General features: G+C 34.7%; 1 protein-coding gene and 1 pseudogene across 1 annotated transcript; both read left to right on the top strand.

The window, feature by feature from the left end:
- The first annotated feature begins 728 nt into the window (after nucleotides 1-728).
- On the top strand, nucleotides 729-4,920 carry LOC132300924 (uncharacterized; annotated as a pseudogene).
- A 5,831-nt stretch (nucleotides 4,921-10,751) lies between these two features.
- LOC132300923 (uncharacterized) lies at nucleotides 10,752-14,731 on the top strand. The gene is made up of 3 exons (XM_059798231.1): nucleotides 10,752-10,912; nucleotides 14,227-14,380; nucleotides 14,648-14,731. The coding sequence occupies exons 1-3, from the start codon at nucleotides 10,752-10,754 to the stop codon at nucleotides 14,729-14,731; spliced, it is 399 nt and encodes a 132-aa protein (XP_059654214.1).
- The last annotated feature ends 1,872 nt before the right edge of the window (nucleotides 14,732-16,603 follow it).

Genomic DNA, 16,603 nt, shown 5'->3' with positions numbered 1-16,603 from the left:
CAGGCGCGAGAGGAAATATTGACAGTTTTGTTCGCGTGGCCTAGGAAATTATGCAAGTAATTTTTATATATCTCTAGCAAAGTATTAACATTTGTATATTTCAAGAATGATGGACATTTAATGTGATAATCAAGTGAGCATTTGTATCTGTCTCTATGCCATTGGATTACACATGAAAGCATGCCTTCTTTGCACGGCACTTGAAGACATCTAGTTCTAGTGCCTTAGTAGCCTCCCTTATAATTTTGTTTTTTAACATCATTTGGTTGGCCATTGTTTCTCTGCCATTATAGTTTTGTTCTTTCAGTTTTGAATAACATCATAATCGAGAAAGCACCAACAATAGTTTCTTCTGGGTGCGGTGTATTAAAGACGCGAATGTAGTTGGGAAAACGGTAATAATACGTTTTAAATATTAGAATACAACAAAATAATTTTGTAATTATATTTTATAAAAGAATCGGCTGTTAAAAAAACAAAAACAAAAACAAAAAAAATAATTAGTAATTTCAGTCAGGATTGTATTAATAAAATAATAAAAAAATTATTATTAATATTTTTTTTTGTATCCATGTCCTATTTCTGAGCCCATTTCATGTCGTACTCGTGTCTCTGTCCTTCCTTCAAGCTCATACAACCATGGACTTGATGTATGAAATCCAATGGGCTATATCAGTTGAACATCCAATGTAGTAGCCCATGGGCCTTAAAAGTCCTTCTTTGGAAAAATGTCTAAAACGGCGTCGTACAGTTTGTAGTGGCAAACTAGTAAAAGGGGGTCTCTCTGGTTTGAATTGAAGAGAGATTTTCTAGAGAGAGATTGAAGAAGACCGCGGCTTCGTTTAGGTGGATGCTGCAATTACACAAGGACGTCCCAAAAGCGGCTCAGTTATACTCAGAGGACTTGGACTCCAATCTGGTCCCCTTAAACTCGCCCTCTTACAGTCCAACAGGCCTGTCTTTCTTTTATGTGTTCGAATCATTTTCTTCTGTTATTTGATACCCTTTTCTCCATCTTTGGTTTTGGTTTCATTTTCCATAAATAAAAGCAAAATAATGGATTTAATGGTATAAATTGTGTATTATTATGTGTGCTCTACACAAGTGAGCTATACCTAATTGATTACAGTTTCAAGATGATGCATAAAAGCTTGTCTGACTTCCAATTTGCCCACAAACAATGATCAATAGAATGAGGTGTTTATTCTGTCTTCATTATCATCATTCAATTATTTCTTGAAATTTTTTTATTCTTATAATTCTAAATAATATTCGTTAGTGGATTAAAGATATCAACTTTGAAGCTAATTATATTTACACATTGTTAGTGGGCCTTGGCACAACCGTGCTCCATTGTGACCCCGAGGTCACAGTTCCGAAACTAGAAATAGCCTATCCATGCAAATGTAAGACTGCGTATGTGTAACCCTCCCCACGCCCCGAAATGGCAGGACCCTTGTGCACTAAGCTAGCCCTTTTTTTAGTTTATTCATTGTTAAGGGCAGCATCGTATTTGAGTTATTACTCTGGTCATTGTACGAATGGAAACCCAACATTTATCTCTTCTTTATATAATTAGTGATTTCCGAATCCATCACAGATTCACAACAGATCCAAAAAATAAAAAAAGAGCCATTACTCAGTATTAGTCATTGTTAATTGAGGTGCTAGGAGAGCCAGATTGTCATGACTTGCTCCACTGTGTAGATACCATCCACCTTGCACACTCTTCGTGCTAACGATGATTCAACCTTTGTCTCTATATCCACGTTCTCATTCTTGGTGGCCTGAGCCTTTACCATTGCACCAAATAATTCCCTCTAGGGGGGTTCTCACATGGACAAAATTAAAATTTTCAAATTTTGTTTCCTTCCCTTTTTCCCCTTTAATTTCACACCTTGTTTTAAAGTTTCTGCTTCCAGAAATAGATAATTTTTGCTTCAAATTATTTAAATTGTATTTAAGACATTGAAGGAAGCTCCTTATTTAGTTGAGAATGCAGGACCATTACTAAGATTAGTGAAGTAATCATTAGTATGACCAAGAAATATAGATATGATGTTGAAAGGATGGAAACTGGAAGTGGGGCTATGAATATTTTATACCTTTTCTTTTATAAGTGCTATGAATATTTTATGCTTGATAGAAGACTTGTTTAAGTTTACATGTCTCCGAGGTATCTATTCTTTTTTTACTATTATACCATGTTTTGACTGTATCGAACTATGTATCTTTTGATAACCCCCAAAATCCTCTACCTTTGGTTCAAATCTAATTTCAAGTGGAGGAATACACTTATTTCAGGAGTATATAAATGCACTTGCTCATGATCATGGTTTAAATCGATTGATTTTGTTGGAAAATGAAGGTTATGACAATAAATCCAGCTTACTAATTGTAAAACGTTTAATCACTTGAATGTATCAGCTTAATCATTTGCTTATTTCTGCTGATGATTCTAATCAAAATCATTTTTTTTTTTTTTGGCACAAGAAGAATTTTTATTTTCAAATGATATCAAAGGAGGGATTTGCAGTCATTGTGCAAATTCCACTTTCTCTATAATTAATATCTTCCCTCGAAGGGAAAGAGATTCAATCTCATAATTTACGATCAATTATACCCCCGACTCAAAATTTCTTTGCCAAACTACATGAAACAGAATTTTGGAATGTCCCTAGAAAATTATTGGTAGTTGCCCAGAGTGAGAAGCAAAAATATGTTGATAAAGACGTGAAATGCGTTTTTGCTTTCAATTTATGTTCTGCTCTAGATGATCCCCATGAGTAAGCTGATTGGGATGATTTATTTTGATGAACCAACTAGACTGTTACAAACAACAAACAATAATAAGGAAAATAAAAATTATACATTTTTTTTATTAGTGGTTTATTTACATGATTAGTAGCAGTTTAATCATGTCTTCAACATTATCAATACTTAATGGCACCTTTATTATCTGGGAAGTTTTAAAAGTAAGATATTTTCAATCTATATCTATGTTGAAATATCATCTAGTTCTAATCCCTGAGATGATGCATCAGTTGGCAATAGGTATAAATGAGCACATGGCATTTCTATAGATAACCATAGCTAAATGTTCCTAGTTGGATGGATGTTTTTGCCATTACTATGATTGGATGATATTTTTGACAGATTGATTTGAAGGTTTCGCCAGCATTATTCTGAAAAAAAATTCACCCTCCCAAAGTTTTAATATAAGTTTAGATGGTCCTCACAGTTTCTAACAATCCAAGTTCCTTTCTTATAAAGCCTTGCCAGAGTGTGAGACCACACCTCACATCAGTGTACCCTATCATGCTTGAGTTGTTTGACATGGCTGAGAGCATCTCACAATCTTGGACCACTATGGTTTCTTTGTTACGCCTGGCAGATTTTCTGGCGCGTGACTTGAAAATATATCTTTGAATATTGAAATAGCTTTGCATAAAGCCCTCTTAATGATGGAAGCCATGTGCGACTTGAGTTTTATTACTTAGTTCTCCATTTGGGTAGAAGTGGCATTATTTTTTATACACCTCTACTTGGTATTTCCCCATAGCATTATTTTTTATACAATTTTACTCAATATTTTACCTTTGCATTTCTCCTGAGATGAGGTTAACCAATCAACTAATTTTGACAGATACTTATTTACATTCTGCCCCTGAAAATGCGATTATGTTTCCATTTCCTATTCTGTTAAGTGGGTTGTTTAGTATGTTGCCTTTGGTCAGATGTTGGAATGTTAGATATTTGTTTTTCCTTATCTGTGACTGGATTGGAATATAATTGATCTGAAGTAGCTGCTAATCCTAGCTTTACAGTGAACATGCCCTGCAGATGGAACACTCGTCGCTCTTGTCCTTTGCGGTGACTGACATTAACACTACAGTGTTGAGACTAATGGCTTTAGGTGCAGAGCTGGATGGTCCCATCAAATATGAGATCCAAAAGACCCAACTTCCGAGTTGCATAGTTTGTGGAAACATCAATTTTTCTCTTATTGAGCAATTATATATAGCAGTTGCCACTCAGTAGGATACTAGACATTCCCAAAATACATAATGTTCAAGAGGTGATTCATTGGTAACTGCTTATCTTTCGGTATAGTTAATAGTGTAATTCTACAGGATATTCCACTGATACTATCAAGTTTCATTATATATTGGCTCTGGCAGGTTGCAGCAATGCGAGGTGTTGATGGGCACTTGTTGGGTCTTTGCAAACCCATCAGAAAATGCCAAAAGTAAGCATGTTCATTTGTGAGCTACCACAAGAAGCAACCGCTTTTTGCAGAACTGTTGAAGAAGTTGGATAGGCAGTGAAATTACTTATTCCGGATCCATTGAATGATGGTAGTTCATTGTTCATACAAGTCAAGCCCCTCGGGTGCTCGAGCTTCGATATTTTTCTGGCAATTAGAGAAAAGCAATGTTCAAGTATATTAGCAGCTGTGTAATTTCTCAATGGTGAGTGCGTCATGGATGATCATATGGTGAAGTACATATGTAAATGGGGCTGAAATTCTCTCCCATCTACCTTTTTTTGGCTGCGATATCCGTTGGTGTACCCTTTCATCACATTTACTTTGAAATTTCACTTCTTATAATATGATTGAGCAAATTTCACTACTACAACAGTGAATTTCACCATTAGAAGTGGTGCAATTTGAAATTTCAAACGTCGTCATCTTGATAATTGAGTGATGAGTTATGTTAGACGGTGCACTGTTGAATCTGTACTGCAGTATATTGGTAATAGGGAGGATTTTGATCACAGTACATGTTCCAGAAAGAATTCACTTCAGAATTTTTTTCCTTAACCAGAATTGATCCTTATTGCTTGGCACTTATTTGTACCTTTTATTGACATCAGCTTCCATTATTAGCATATTAAGAAGTATTGTGTTTCAAGTTACTTTTGACTTTATGCTGAAAAAATAGATGTATAATGCTATATATTATATATACCATTTATGAGAATGACCTAGTTGAACCTTGTTGGTTGAGCTTTAGCTTATGTCATCTAATTGGTGAATGAATGTTCTGAAGGAGACAACAACTAGCTATTCAACAGCAGTTTGTTTCGTTAAACAGTTGTAATAATATAAATATAATGATAATACAGAGAAAGTGGCCTTTGTGGCTTGGAAAGAATGGAAGGCTTGCTAAAACAATATTTCATATAAAAGCAGAATCAACTACTTTATGAATATGGTTTTTGACTGGAGCCTTACTCAAATTTATGCCTCCAAGAATAAAGCAATCCAATTCCCAAAAAGCAAGCGATACTTCGTTGTGCAAATCTACTGATTGTTCAAGTTCAGCAATGCTATGCTCATAATGAGTGGATTCTCTGTGATCAACATGGTGCTATATTGTATGAATGGCTATAATCGCTCATACGTGTAGAAGGCCTATAAATAAAATAATTGTATGTGAATTATTAAAATCGTTTGTGTTATAACACAAAATGATCTTATACTTCACATTTACTTATAAAAAAACTATCTAGACAATCAGCTTGAATGAGGATAACTTTGATCCGTAGCGCAATAAGAACCTCATGTTAGTGATCAATGATTTCTCGTGAATTTATACACAATTATGAATAGAGCTTTTAACCAAATTGTCCCGAACTTGGACCTTCCGAAGTTCACGTGTGACCTTAGACATGTTAAACTCCCTATATACCCCTAATTCTAGATTTTTTTTATGAGTGAGGAATATTTATATCATTTCACTTTAAAAGTAGCGTGAATTTATCCTATGTCTCGTTGGATGAAAAGATGGGAGATACGAAGGATGAAACTTCCTTTATTTGTTTGGAAGAAAGCAAGTAACGAGGGATCAAGCATAAGTATCCGTTAAGTCATGCTTTTGAAAAGTTTTTTATTCATTCAAAATTGGACCGAAAGAGAGGATGGAGAGGGAAAAAAAAAACACAAGTACACTACAAATATGTAATAATAATTTTAAGAGGAAAAAAAAAAAAAGAGGCACACCTCAAATATGTAATAATAATTTTAGCCTTTAACCTTTGAAATCCTCTCATGTATAATAATGCTACAGTGAAAAAAGACATATAAAAACTCTTCATCCCATCTTTTAAACCAATATATATATATATATATATATATATATATATATATCAGCCCATCAATCTTTTCTACTATTCATTTCATTAAACCAAATAAAAAATAAAAAAAAAATATTACTTCTTTAAAAATGCACCATCTCTCTATCTCATTTTTTATTCCACCTATTTTTCCGTGGCTTCAATCACACGGAGTGTTAGAACTAAAAGGGAAATGAGTGTATAGGCTCCCTTATTACTATTGATATTAATTCTAATTATTAAGAAAAAATAAAATAAAATCGTTCCAACAAGTTTGGGAAGTAAACTAATTTGAAATTTTCATCAGTGGTGGTAGTTGTACTTCATCCCATTATAAAAGATATTTTTTTTGAAAACAGACATAAATATTAGAATTTTTTCTAATTTTTTTTTTGTGAAAGCAAAAACTTTCAAGCTGCATAAAAGGCAGTGATGTCCCTATCATTTTGAATTCCCAGACAGTTCCTTTTTCTTTTCTGGTAAAAACGGAGAATAATTAAAGAATATATACCAAAAATAACTTAATTAGTTACTACAACAGTAAGCTTACCCAATCAAATTGTAACTCGACCACCAAGAAACATACTGGAAAAATCATCACTAATGCATGGAACCCGCTATACCACAAGGATGATTTATATAGATGAGAATGACCACTTTGTTATATATAAGGATATATAAATAATTATGACCAATAATAAATTAGTATATATATAATAATTATGACCAATAAACCATAAATGCATAAAGCTTTTTTAAAGATGCTAAGAGAGCACTAAAATCGATGAGCATTGCATGATCAAGATATATATGTGAGAGGCCAATTGATCATAGAAAGCCAAGTGGGTATAGCTACCAACAAGCCATTAAATGTAAAGCAACGAGAAAAGATGCTTTTTAGCACTAAAATCACTGGTGAATGCAGAGATATTTCAGATTTTTCAGAACTAGAAATTCCATTCTCAGATTTTTATTAATTTCGCATCTTTCAAATTTAATGGACCAGATTACATCAACACTCATTTCTCACCCTATATAAGCCCCCCCTCATGCCCTCTCCCAAAACCAACCAATTCTGCATTTGGTTTCAATACATTAAGTTTCCCCCTCTCTCTCACACACACAGTCACACACACACACACTCTCTCTCTCTCTCTCTCTCAATTTTTTTTTTTTTTTTTGTAAAGATGAATGAAAGTTGTGAAGGGGGGTTATGGGAGCTCTCTGCCGCTCCAAGGAAAGAAATGAAGGTATTCCGCGGCTGCTAGTTCATGAATACCCTTGGGACTGGGTGCAGAAGGGCGAAAGCGCGCAGGCTAAGGGCGAGCATGAACTGGGAGACGAGGTTACTTTCGTCTTTCTGGCTCTGGGGTGAAGGGAGCTCCTAAGCTCCTCTCAAACATGCATGCCTTGATGGTTTGTCTATATATATATATATGTAAGTACAGTTATAACGGATAAGCTGCTAGTAGTTACTGATCTAATTAAATAATCATAATGGTAGTACATGCTTTTTATTTGGTTTTATTTTTTGTAATGTACACATAGCATCTAGGATATGATTCATCTCCAATAGGGTGGTCCAATCACAAGCATTAGAATTTGAATGCGTCGTTAGCACTAGCAACACAATCATGACTTTCTATTTACAATGAATGAATGACTATTATTATGCCCATATAGGTAGTTATAGTGATGTTAATGAACTGAATGATCGACTTTCACTATTTGTTTACAGCTGTGGATATTTCTGCATGCAAGAATATTGTTGGAAGACTTGTGTGATGAATTTGCTAAAGGAATAAAGAGATTATGAACAAGAGGTGCGTTCCCTTAAATACAAGTCTGACAAGGATCGCTTTGGTGGGGAAAAGCCTGATCCATTGGTTCTCCATATTTCAGAAGCATGGCTAGATGAGAGGATGCAGATGAAGCTGGCAGAACCTTGCAGAAAAGAACCCAATTTTGGACAAATTGAGTTCCGAAATTGAAACATTTCTTCGAGCCGAGCGATCTGTTTGTTGCAGAGATAATGATGATTTATCCTCAAGAAGGCCAAAAGGAAATAGCTTACGTAGACAGTCCTCGGAGTCCTTCCACTTAAAAGATGCTGCAAGTGCTCCAAATGTGGATGATGAATATTCTACCGGCAGTGATTCACATCGTTTTGAATTAAACAGGGATTTGAGTGGAAAGCATAACAATGGTGATTCCAAACAACACGGAGATATTGCTAATCACTGGAAGACGGAAAACTGCATACTGAGAGTAAATGCATGGAAGGTTCCTGCTAGTACAGTGCAGCAGTGGATGTCAAGATTCAGATCTCCAGCTCCTGAGGTATCCAAGATCCTTCTAGCTGAATTTGGAATGACGTTTCAGTAATTTCAGCGTACCTAGTAATTTATTTTTTCCTTTGTAATTTAGAATCACATCTGTAAATGAAAATATGTATTTTTTGTTACGTGCTTACCTAGCTAAAAAAATATTCAGTCCTAGTACTATTTGGATCAATGTGAGGCCGGCTTTGTTATGTTTATGTAGAGGTGGGTATTGTTACATGAAATTTTTGAACTTGCAATAATTTTTTTAAAGGAGCTTGGCAGCTTCTTGTTGGTTCTTCGTTTTTACATGACTTGTAAATGAACCAAAAGATACAGTAGTCTCCTATGTTGACGTAAAAGCATTTCTTTCTCTCCCACCATGTGTTCCGAAGCATGAAATGCAGGATGTTGCGGCTCCCAGAATCACTTTGAAGACCAGGTTTATTTGCATGCCTTCTCGCCTTGGCTCATCTTACTGGTTTTTCAATTTGATTGGATGATAATTCAAGTCGAACTCATTTGTTTATATCCAGATCATAAACAAGTGAGTTGCATTTTGATACAAGTGACAGTAATTGACCTGAGCTAGTTCATATAGTCATTCATTTTCTAACAGGGTTTGGTGCATGTTACATATGGACATTTATTGGACTCTGAATCATTCTTAATCTGTAGCACAGTATATCTTCTTCCCTTTTAAGTACTCTCTAGTATGCATAAGTAACTATGTTGTCACTTTGCTAATTTGGTGTGATATATTTGAGAATGGTTCTCAGATCATGCTGCAGAAATAGTGGTTGGTTCATTGGTTGTTTTTGTCGATGGAATTGACTGTTGTTGCGAAATCAAATAGAAAATACAATAAATAGATCAAACACCCACACAACATGAATACACAGATTTTCTTGGTTCACCCAAAATTTAGGGCTACGTCCAAAACTTGTAGGAATTTCACTATGATGATCAAAAACCACAGCAGATATAGAGAGATCAAAATTATTAAATACTATCACACTAGAGCAACATAATAAGTGCAAAAATTACCAAAATACCCTCCAAAAAATTTGGGATCCACAGAGTTAGGGTTCGGTATACAGTATCTATCAGATTCCACACTACCCATCATACAAATGATCAAATGAGTTGGGGTCAGTGATTTCTTGAAGAGTCATAATAAAGAGTCTGACAGTTGGACAAAATCCGACTGATTGGGGTTGCACTCACATCAAATCAATCGGAGTTAATCACTGTCGGACTATAAATGATTTTTTAAGAGAAAGTTATTTAAACAGACTTCAAAAGAGATACCAGCAGGTCAGTGGTCTAGCGGTATCAAACCCCTACTTCTCAAAGAGAGGTCAGGGGTTTGAATCTCAGTGGAGACATGAGTGTGTGAGTACCAACCAACAAATATATATATATATATCGAAATGTTCATCCATGAATAGTTGTCAATAATGCAAGCGTGAGAGGAAATATTGACAGTCATGTTTGCGTGGGCTAAGAAATTATGCAATTAATTTTTAAATATCTTGAGCAAAGTGTTAACATTTGTATATTTCAAGAATGATTGACATTTAATGCGATAATCAAGTGTTAGCATTTGTATCTGTGTCTATGCCATTGGATTACACATGAAAGCATGCCTTCTTTGCACGGCACTTAAAGAGATCCAGTTCTAGTGCCTTAGTAGCCTCCCCTATAGTTTTGTTCTTTCAATTTTGAATAACATCATAATCTAGAAAACACAAACAACATTTTTTCTTGATGCAACAGTGTGTTACGCCAATGTAATTGAGACACGAATATTGATACGTTTTAAATACTTAAATACAGTAAGATAATTTTGTAATTATATTTTATAAAAAAAAAATGGGATTCAATGTTAAAAAAAAAAAAAAAAAAAAAAAAAAAAAAAAAAAAAAAACAATAATCAGTGATTTCATTCATAATTAAATTAATAAAAAATATATATATTATTTTTATGTATCCGTGTCCCATTTCCGAGCCCATTTCATATCGTACTCATGTCTGCATCCTTGCTTTAAGCTCATACAACCATGGACTTGATGTAAGTAATCCAATGGGCTATATCACTGGATATTTAATGTAGCAGTAGTTCATGGGCCTTAAAAGTCCTTCTTTAGAAAGATGTCGTAAACGGCGTCGTACAGTTTGTAATGGCAAGCTAGGAATAGAAGGGTCTCTCTAGTTTGAATTTTTTTTTTTTCTGATCTCTCTGGTTTGAATTGAAGAGAGATTTTCTAGAGAGAGAGGTGGAGAAAAATAAGAGAGAGATTGAAGAAGATGGCGGCTTCGTTTAGGTGGATGCTACAATTATACAAGGACGTCCCAAAAGCGGCTCGGTTCTACTCAGAGGGCTTGGACTTCACCATCAATGTCTGCTCTCTTCGTTGGGCTGAACTCCAATCTGGTCCCCTTAAACTCGCCCTCTTACAGTCCAACAGGTCTGTCTTTCTCTATCTAGATCCTCTTTCTTATATGTGTTCGAATTATTTTCTTCTGTTATTTGATACCCTTTTCTCCATCTTTGGTTTTGGTTTCATTTTCCATAAATAACAGCAAAATAATGGATTTAATGGTATAAATTGTGTATTATTATGTGTGCTCTACACAAGTGAGTTATACCTAATTTATTACAGTTTCAACATGATGCATAAAATCTTATCTGATTTCCAATTTTCCCACAAACAATGATCAATAGAATGGGGTGTTTATTCGTATTCATTATCATCATTCAATTATTTCTTGAAATTTTTTAATTCTTATAACTCTAAATAATACCATTTGTTAGTGGATTTAAAGATGTCAACTTTGAAGCTAATTATATTTACACATTGTTAGTGGGCCTTGGCACAACCCTGCTCCTTTATGACCCATAGGTCACAGTTTCGAAACTAGAAATTGCCTCCCCATGTAAATGTAAGATTGCGTATGTGTAACCCTCCCCAGGCCCCGAAATGGCAGGGCCCTCATGCACTGAGCTAGCCCTTTTTTTAGTTTATTCATTGTTAAAGGGCAGCATCGTATTTGAGTTATTACTCTGGTCATTGTACGAATGGAAACCCAACATTTATCTTTTCTTTGTATAATTAGTGATTTCTGAATCCATCACAGATTCTCAACAGATCCAAAAAATAAAAAAGAGCCATTACTCAGTATTAGTCATTGTTAATTGAGGTGCTAGGAGAGCCAGATTGTCATGACTTGCTCCACTGTGTAGATACTATCCAACTTGCACACTCTCCGTGCTAACAATGATTCAACCTTCGTCTCTATGTCCATGTTCTCATTCTTAGTGGCCTGAGCCTCTACCATTGCACCAAATTATTCCCCCTAGGGGGGTCCTCACATGGTCAAAATTAAAATTTTAAAATTTTGTTTCCTTCCCTTTCTCCCCCTTAATTTCACACCTTGTTTTAAAGTTTCTGCTTCCAGAAATAGATAATTTTTGCTTCAACTTATTTTAAATTGTATTTAAAACATTGAAGGAAGCTCCTTCTTTAGTTGAGAATGCAGGACCATTACCAAGATTAGTGAAGTAATCATTAGTATGACCAAGAAATATAGATATGACGTTGAAAGGATGGAAACTGGAAGTGGGGCTATGAATATTTTATGCTTGATAGAAGACTTGTTGAAGTTTACCTGTCTCCGAGGTATCTATTCTTTTTTTACTATTATACCTTGTTTTAACTGTATCGCACTACATATCTTTTGATAACCCCCAAAATCCTCTACCTTTGGTTCAAATCCAATTTCAAGTGGAGGAATACACTTATTTCAGGAGTATATAAATGCACTTGCTCGTGATCATGGTTTAAATAGATTGATTTTGTTGGAAAATGAAGGTTATGACAATAAATCCATCTTACTAAGTGTAAAACGTTTAATCACTTGAATGTATCAACATAATCATTTGCTTATTTTTGCTGATGATTCTAACCAAATTTTTTTTTTTTGGCACAAGAATTTTATTTTCAAATAATATCATAGGAGGGATTTGCAGTCCTTGTGCAAATTCCACTTTCTCTAAGATTAATATCTTCCCTTGAAGGGAAAGAGATTCAATGTCATAGTTTACGATCAATTGTACCCCGACTCAAAATTTCCTCGCCAAACTACATGAAACAGATTTTTGAAATGTCCCTAGAAAATTATTGCTAGTTGCCCGAAGTGAGAAGCAAAAATATTTTGAAAAAGACGTGAAATGCGTTTTTGCTTTCAGTTTATGTTCTGCCCTAGATGAATCCCATGAGTAAGCCTATTGGGATGATTTATTTTGATGAACCAACTAGACTGTTACAAACAACAAACAATAGTAACGAAAATAAAAATTATACATTTTTTTATTAGTGGTTTATTTACATGATTAGTAGCAGTTTAATCATCTCTTCAACATTATCAATACTTAATGGCACCTTTATTATCTGGGAAGTTTTAAAAGTAAGTTCTTTTCAATCTATATCTATGTTGAAACATCATCTAGTTCTAAGCCCGGAGATGATGCATCAGTTGGCAATAGGTATAAATGAGCACATGGCATTTCTATAGATAACCATAGCTAAATGTTCTTAGTTGGATGGATGTTTTTGCCATTACTATGATTGGATGATATTTTTGACAGATTGATTTGAAGGTTTCGCCAGCATTATTCTGAAAAAAAATTCACCCTCCCAAAGTTTTAATATAAGTTTAGATGGTCCTCACAGTTTCTAACAATCCAAGTTCCTTTCTTATAAAGCCTTGACGGAGTGTGAGACCACACCTCACATCAGTGTACCGTCCTCATGCTTGAGTTGTTTGACATGGCTGAAAGCATCCCACAATCTTGGACCACTATGGTTTCTTTGTTACGCCTGGCAGATATTCTGGCATGTGACTCGAAAATATATCTTTAAATATTGAAACAGCTTTGCATAAAGCCCTCTTAATGATGGAAGCCATGTGTGACTTGAGTTTTATTACTTAGTTCTCCATTTGGGTAGAAGTAGCGTTATTTTTTATACACCTTTACTCGGTATTTCCCCATAGCGTTTTTTTTATATACAATTTTACTCAATATTTCCCCTTTGCCTTTCTCCTGAGATAACGTTAACCAATCAACTAATTTTGACAGATACTTATTTGCATTCTGCCCCTGAAAATGCTATTATGTTTCCGGTTCCTATTCTGTTACGTGGGTTGTTTAGCATGTTGTCTTTGATCATATGTTGGAATGTTAGACATTTGTTTTTCCTTATTTGTGACTGGAGTGGAATATATTTGATCTGAAGTAGCTGCTAATCCTAGCTTTACAGTGAACATGCCATGCAGAAGGAACACTCGTCGCTCTTGCATAGTTGTTAAAGGCACGCCTAGGCTCCAAAAAAGCCCCAAGCTCGTCAAGGCTCAGCTAGAGCGCCTCAACCGACTACGGCTAAGCCCCTTCAATAAGGCTCACATAAAGCCCCCATGCTCACACTTTTTAGTAGACTTCAGGCTACAAAGAGGGCGCGCCTTGTTATTTTTAATCATTTATTCATATCATTTTCTTTTTTACTCGATGACTAGTAAATTAAACGGTTCTATATTAGATATCTTATTGTTTAACCTTCTGAAATATTTGACAAAGTTCATAAATTTATAGTTCACTACTTACATCAACTGCAATTACTGCTTGATTAGGAATATATATAATAATATATGTTAAATATGCATTATTATATACACACGCCTTACTTCGATTAGGCTCACGCCTTATACCGTGCCTTTCGCTTAGGCTCCAGAAGGCATTTGGCGCCTTAGTCAGCCTTGAGCCTTTAACAACTATGCTCTTGTCCTTTACGGTGACTGACATTCACACTACAGTGTCGAGACTATTGGCTTTAGGTGCAGAGCTGGATGGTCCCATCAAATATGAGATCCATGGTAAGGTAAAGTCCCAACTCCCGAGTTGCATAGTTTGTGTAAACAGCAATTTTCTCGTATTGAGCAATTATATATAGCAGTTGCCACTCAGTAGGATACTAAACATTCCCAAAATACATAATGTTCAACAGGTGATTGGTAACTGCTTATCTTTCGTTATGGTTAATAGTGTAATTCTAGAGGATATTCCGCTGATACTATCAAGTTTTATTACATATACTATTTTTAACTGGAAATTCTGAAGAAGCCTCATTATATATTGGCTCTGGCAGGTTGCGGCCATGCGGGGTGTTGATGGGCACTTTTTGGGTCGTTACGAATCTGAAAATGCCAAAAGTGAGCATGTTCCTTTGTGAGCTACCACAAGAAGCAACCGCTTTCAGCAGATCGAGCTGTTCAAGAAGTTGGATAGGCCGTGAAATTACTTATTCCGGATCCATTGAATGATGGTAGTTCATTGTTCATACAAGTCAAGCCCCTCGGGTGTTCGTGCTTCGATATTTTTCTGGCAATTAGAGAAAAGCAATGTTCAAGTATATTAGCAGCTGTGTAATTTCTCAATGGTGAGTGCGTCATGGATGATCATATGGTGAAGTACATATGTAAATGGGACTGAAATTCTCTCCCATCAACCTCTTTGTTTTTTTTTTTTTTTTTGTGATATCCAATGGTGTACCCTTTCATTACATTTACTTTGAAATTTCACTTATAATATGATTGAGCAAATTACACTACTACAACGGTGAATTTCACCATTAGAAGTGGTGAAATTTGAAATTTTAAACGTCGTCATCTTGATAATTTGAGTGATGAGTGATGTAAGACGGTGCACCGTTGAATTTATACTGCAGGATATTGGTAATAGGTAGGATTTTGATCGCGGTACATGTTCCAGAAAGAATTTTTTTCCTTCACCAGAATTGATCCTTATTGGTTGGCACTTATTTGTACCTTTTTATTGACATCAGCTTCCATTATTAGCATATTAAGAAGTATTATGTTTCAAGTTACTTTTGACTTTATGCTGAAAAAATAGATGTATAATGCTATATATTATATATTCCATTTATGAGAATGACCTTGTTGAACCTTGTTGGTTGAGCTTTAGCTTATGTCATCTATTTGGTGAATGAATGTTCTGAAGGAGACAGTAACTAGCTATTCAACAGCAGTTTGATTCGTTAAACAGTTGTAATAATATAAATATAATGATAATACAGGGAAGTGGTATTTGTGGCTTGGAAAGAATGAAAGGCACAATAAAACAATAATTCATATAAAAGCAGAATCAAACGTAAGCAGAATGAACTACTTTATGAATATGGTTTTTGACTGGAGCTTTATTCAAATTTATGCCTCCCAGAATAAAGCAATCCAATTCCCAAAAAGCAAGTGATACTTCGTTGTACAAATCTACTGATTGTTCAAGTTCAGCAATGATATGCTTATAATGAGTGGATTCTCTGCAATACAACATGGTGCTATACTATATGAACGGTTATAATTGTTCATACGTGTAAAGCGTAAGTAGATAAAGTAATTACATGTGAATTATTAAAATCGTTCGCTGTATTACAACGCAAGATGATCTCATACTTTACATTTACTTATAAAAAAGCGATCTGGACAATCAGCTTGACTAAGGATAACTTTGATCCGTAGTGCTATAAAAACCTCATGTTAGTGATCAATGATTTCTCGTAAATTTATACACAATTATTAATAGGGCTTTTAACCAAATTGCCCTGGACTTAGATCTTCTGAAGTTCACATGTGACTTTAGACATGATAAACTCCCTATATATCCCTAATTCTAGATTTTTTTTATTTATGAGTTAGGAATATTTATATCATTTCACTTTAAAAGTAGCGTGCATTTATGCGAAGGATGAAACTTCCATTATTTGTTTTGAAGAAAGCAAGAAATGAGGGATCAAGCATAAGTATCCGTTAACTCATGCTTTTGAAAAGTTTTTTATTCGTTCAAAATTGGACCGAAAGAGAGGATGAGGAGGAAAAAAAAAAAAAAAAGTACACTACAAATATGTAATAATAATTTTAAGAGAAAAAAAAAATTACACTTCAAATATGTAATAATAATTTTAACCTTTAACCTTTAATTACTTACAAGTTACGCCCTTTTGAAATCCTCACATGTATAAGCATGCTTAAGTGAAAAACAGATGTATAAAAACTCTTGTTCCCATCTTTTAAATCAATACACATAT

Source organism: Cornus florida, unplaced genomic scaffold (assembly GCF_030987335.1).
Source record: "Cornus florida cultivar Cherokee Brave unplaced genomic scaffold, ASM3098733v1 CherokeeBrave_3.0.0_Hap2_Chr03, whole genome shotgun sequence".
NCBI classification, from domain to species: Eukaryota; Viridiplantae; Streptophyta; class Magnoliopsida; order Cornales; family Cornaceae; genus Cornus; species Cornus florida.
The sequence above is the reverse complement of the archived record's forward strand: the minus strand, read 5'-3'. Positions and strand labels throughout refer to the sequence as shown.

Bases quoted from the DNA above. Each gene is read 5' to 3' on its own strand.
- LOC132300923 (XM_059798231.1), top strand. From the start codon at position 10,752: ATGGCGGCTTCGTTTAGGTGGATGCTACAATTATACAAGGACGTCCCA. The intron at 10,913-14,226 runs GTCTGTCTTTCT...CCTTTCGCTTAG, and splicing joins GCCCTCTTACAGTCCAACAG to GCTCCAGAAGGCATTTGGCG. The intron at 14,381-14,647 runs GTAAAGTCCCAA...TGGCTCTGGCAG, and splicing joins AATATGAGATCCATGGTAAG to GTTGCGGCCATGCGGGGTGT.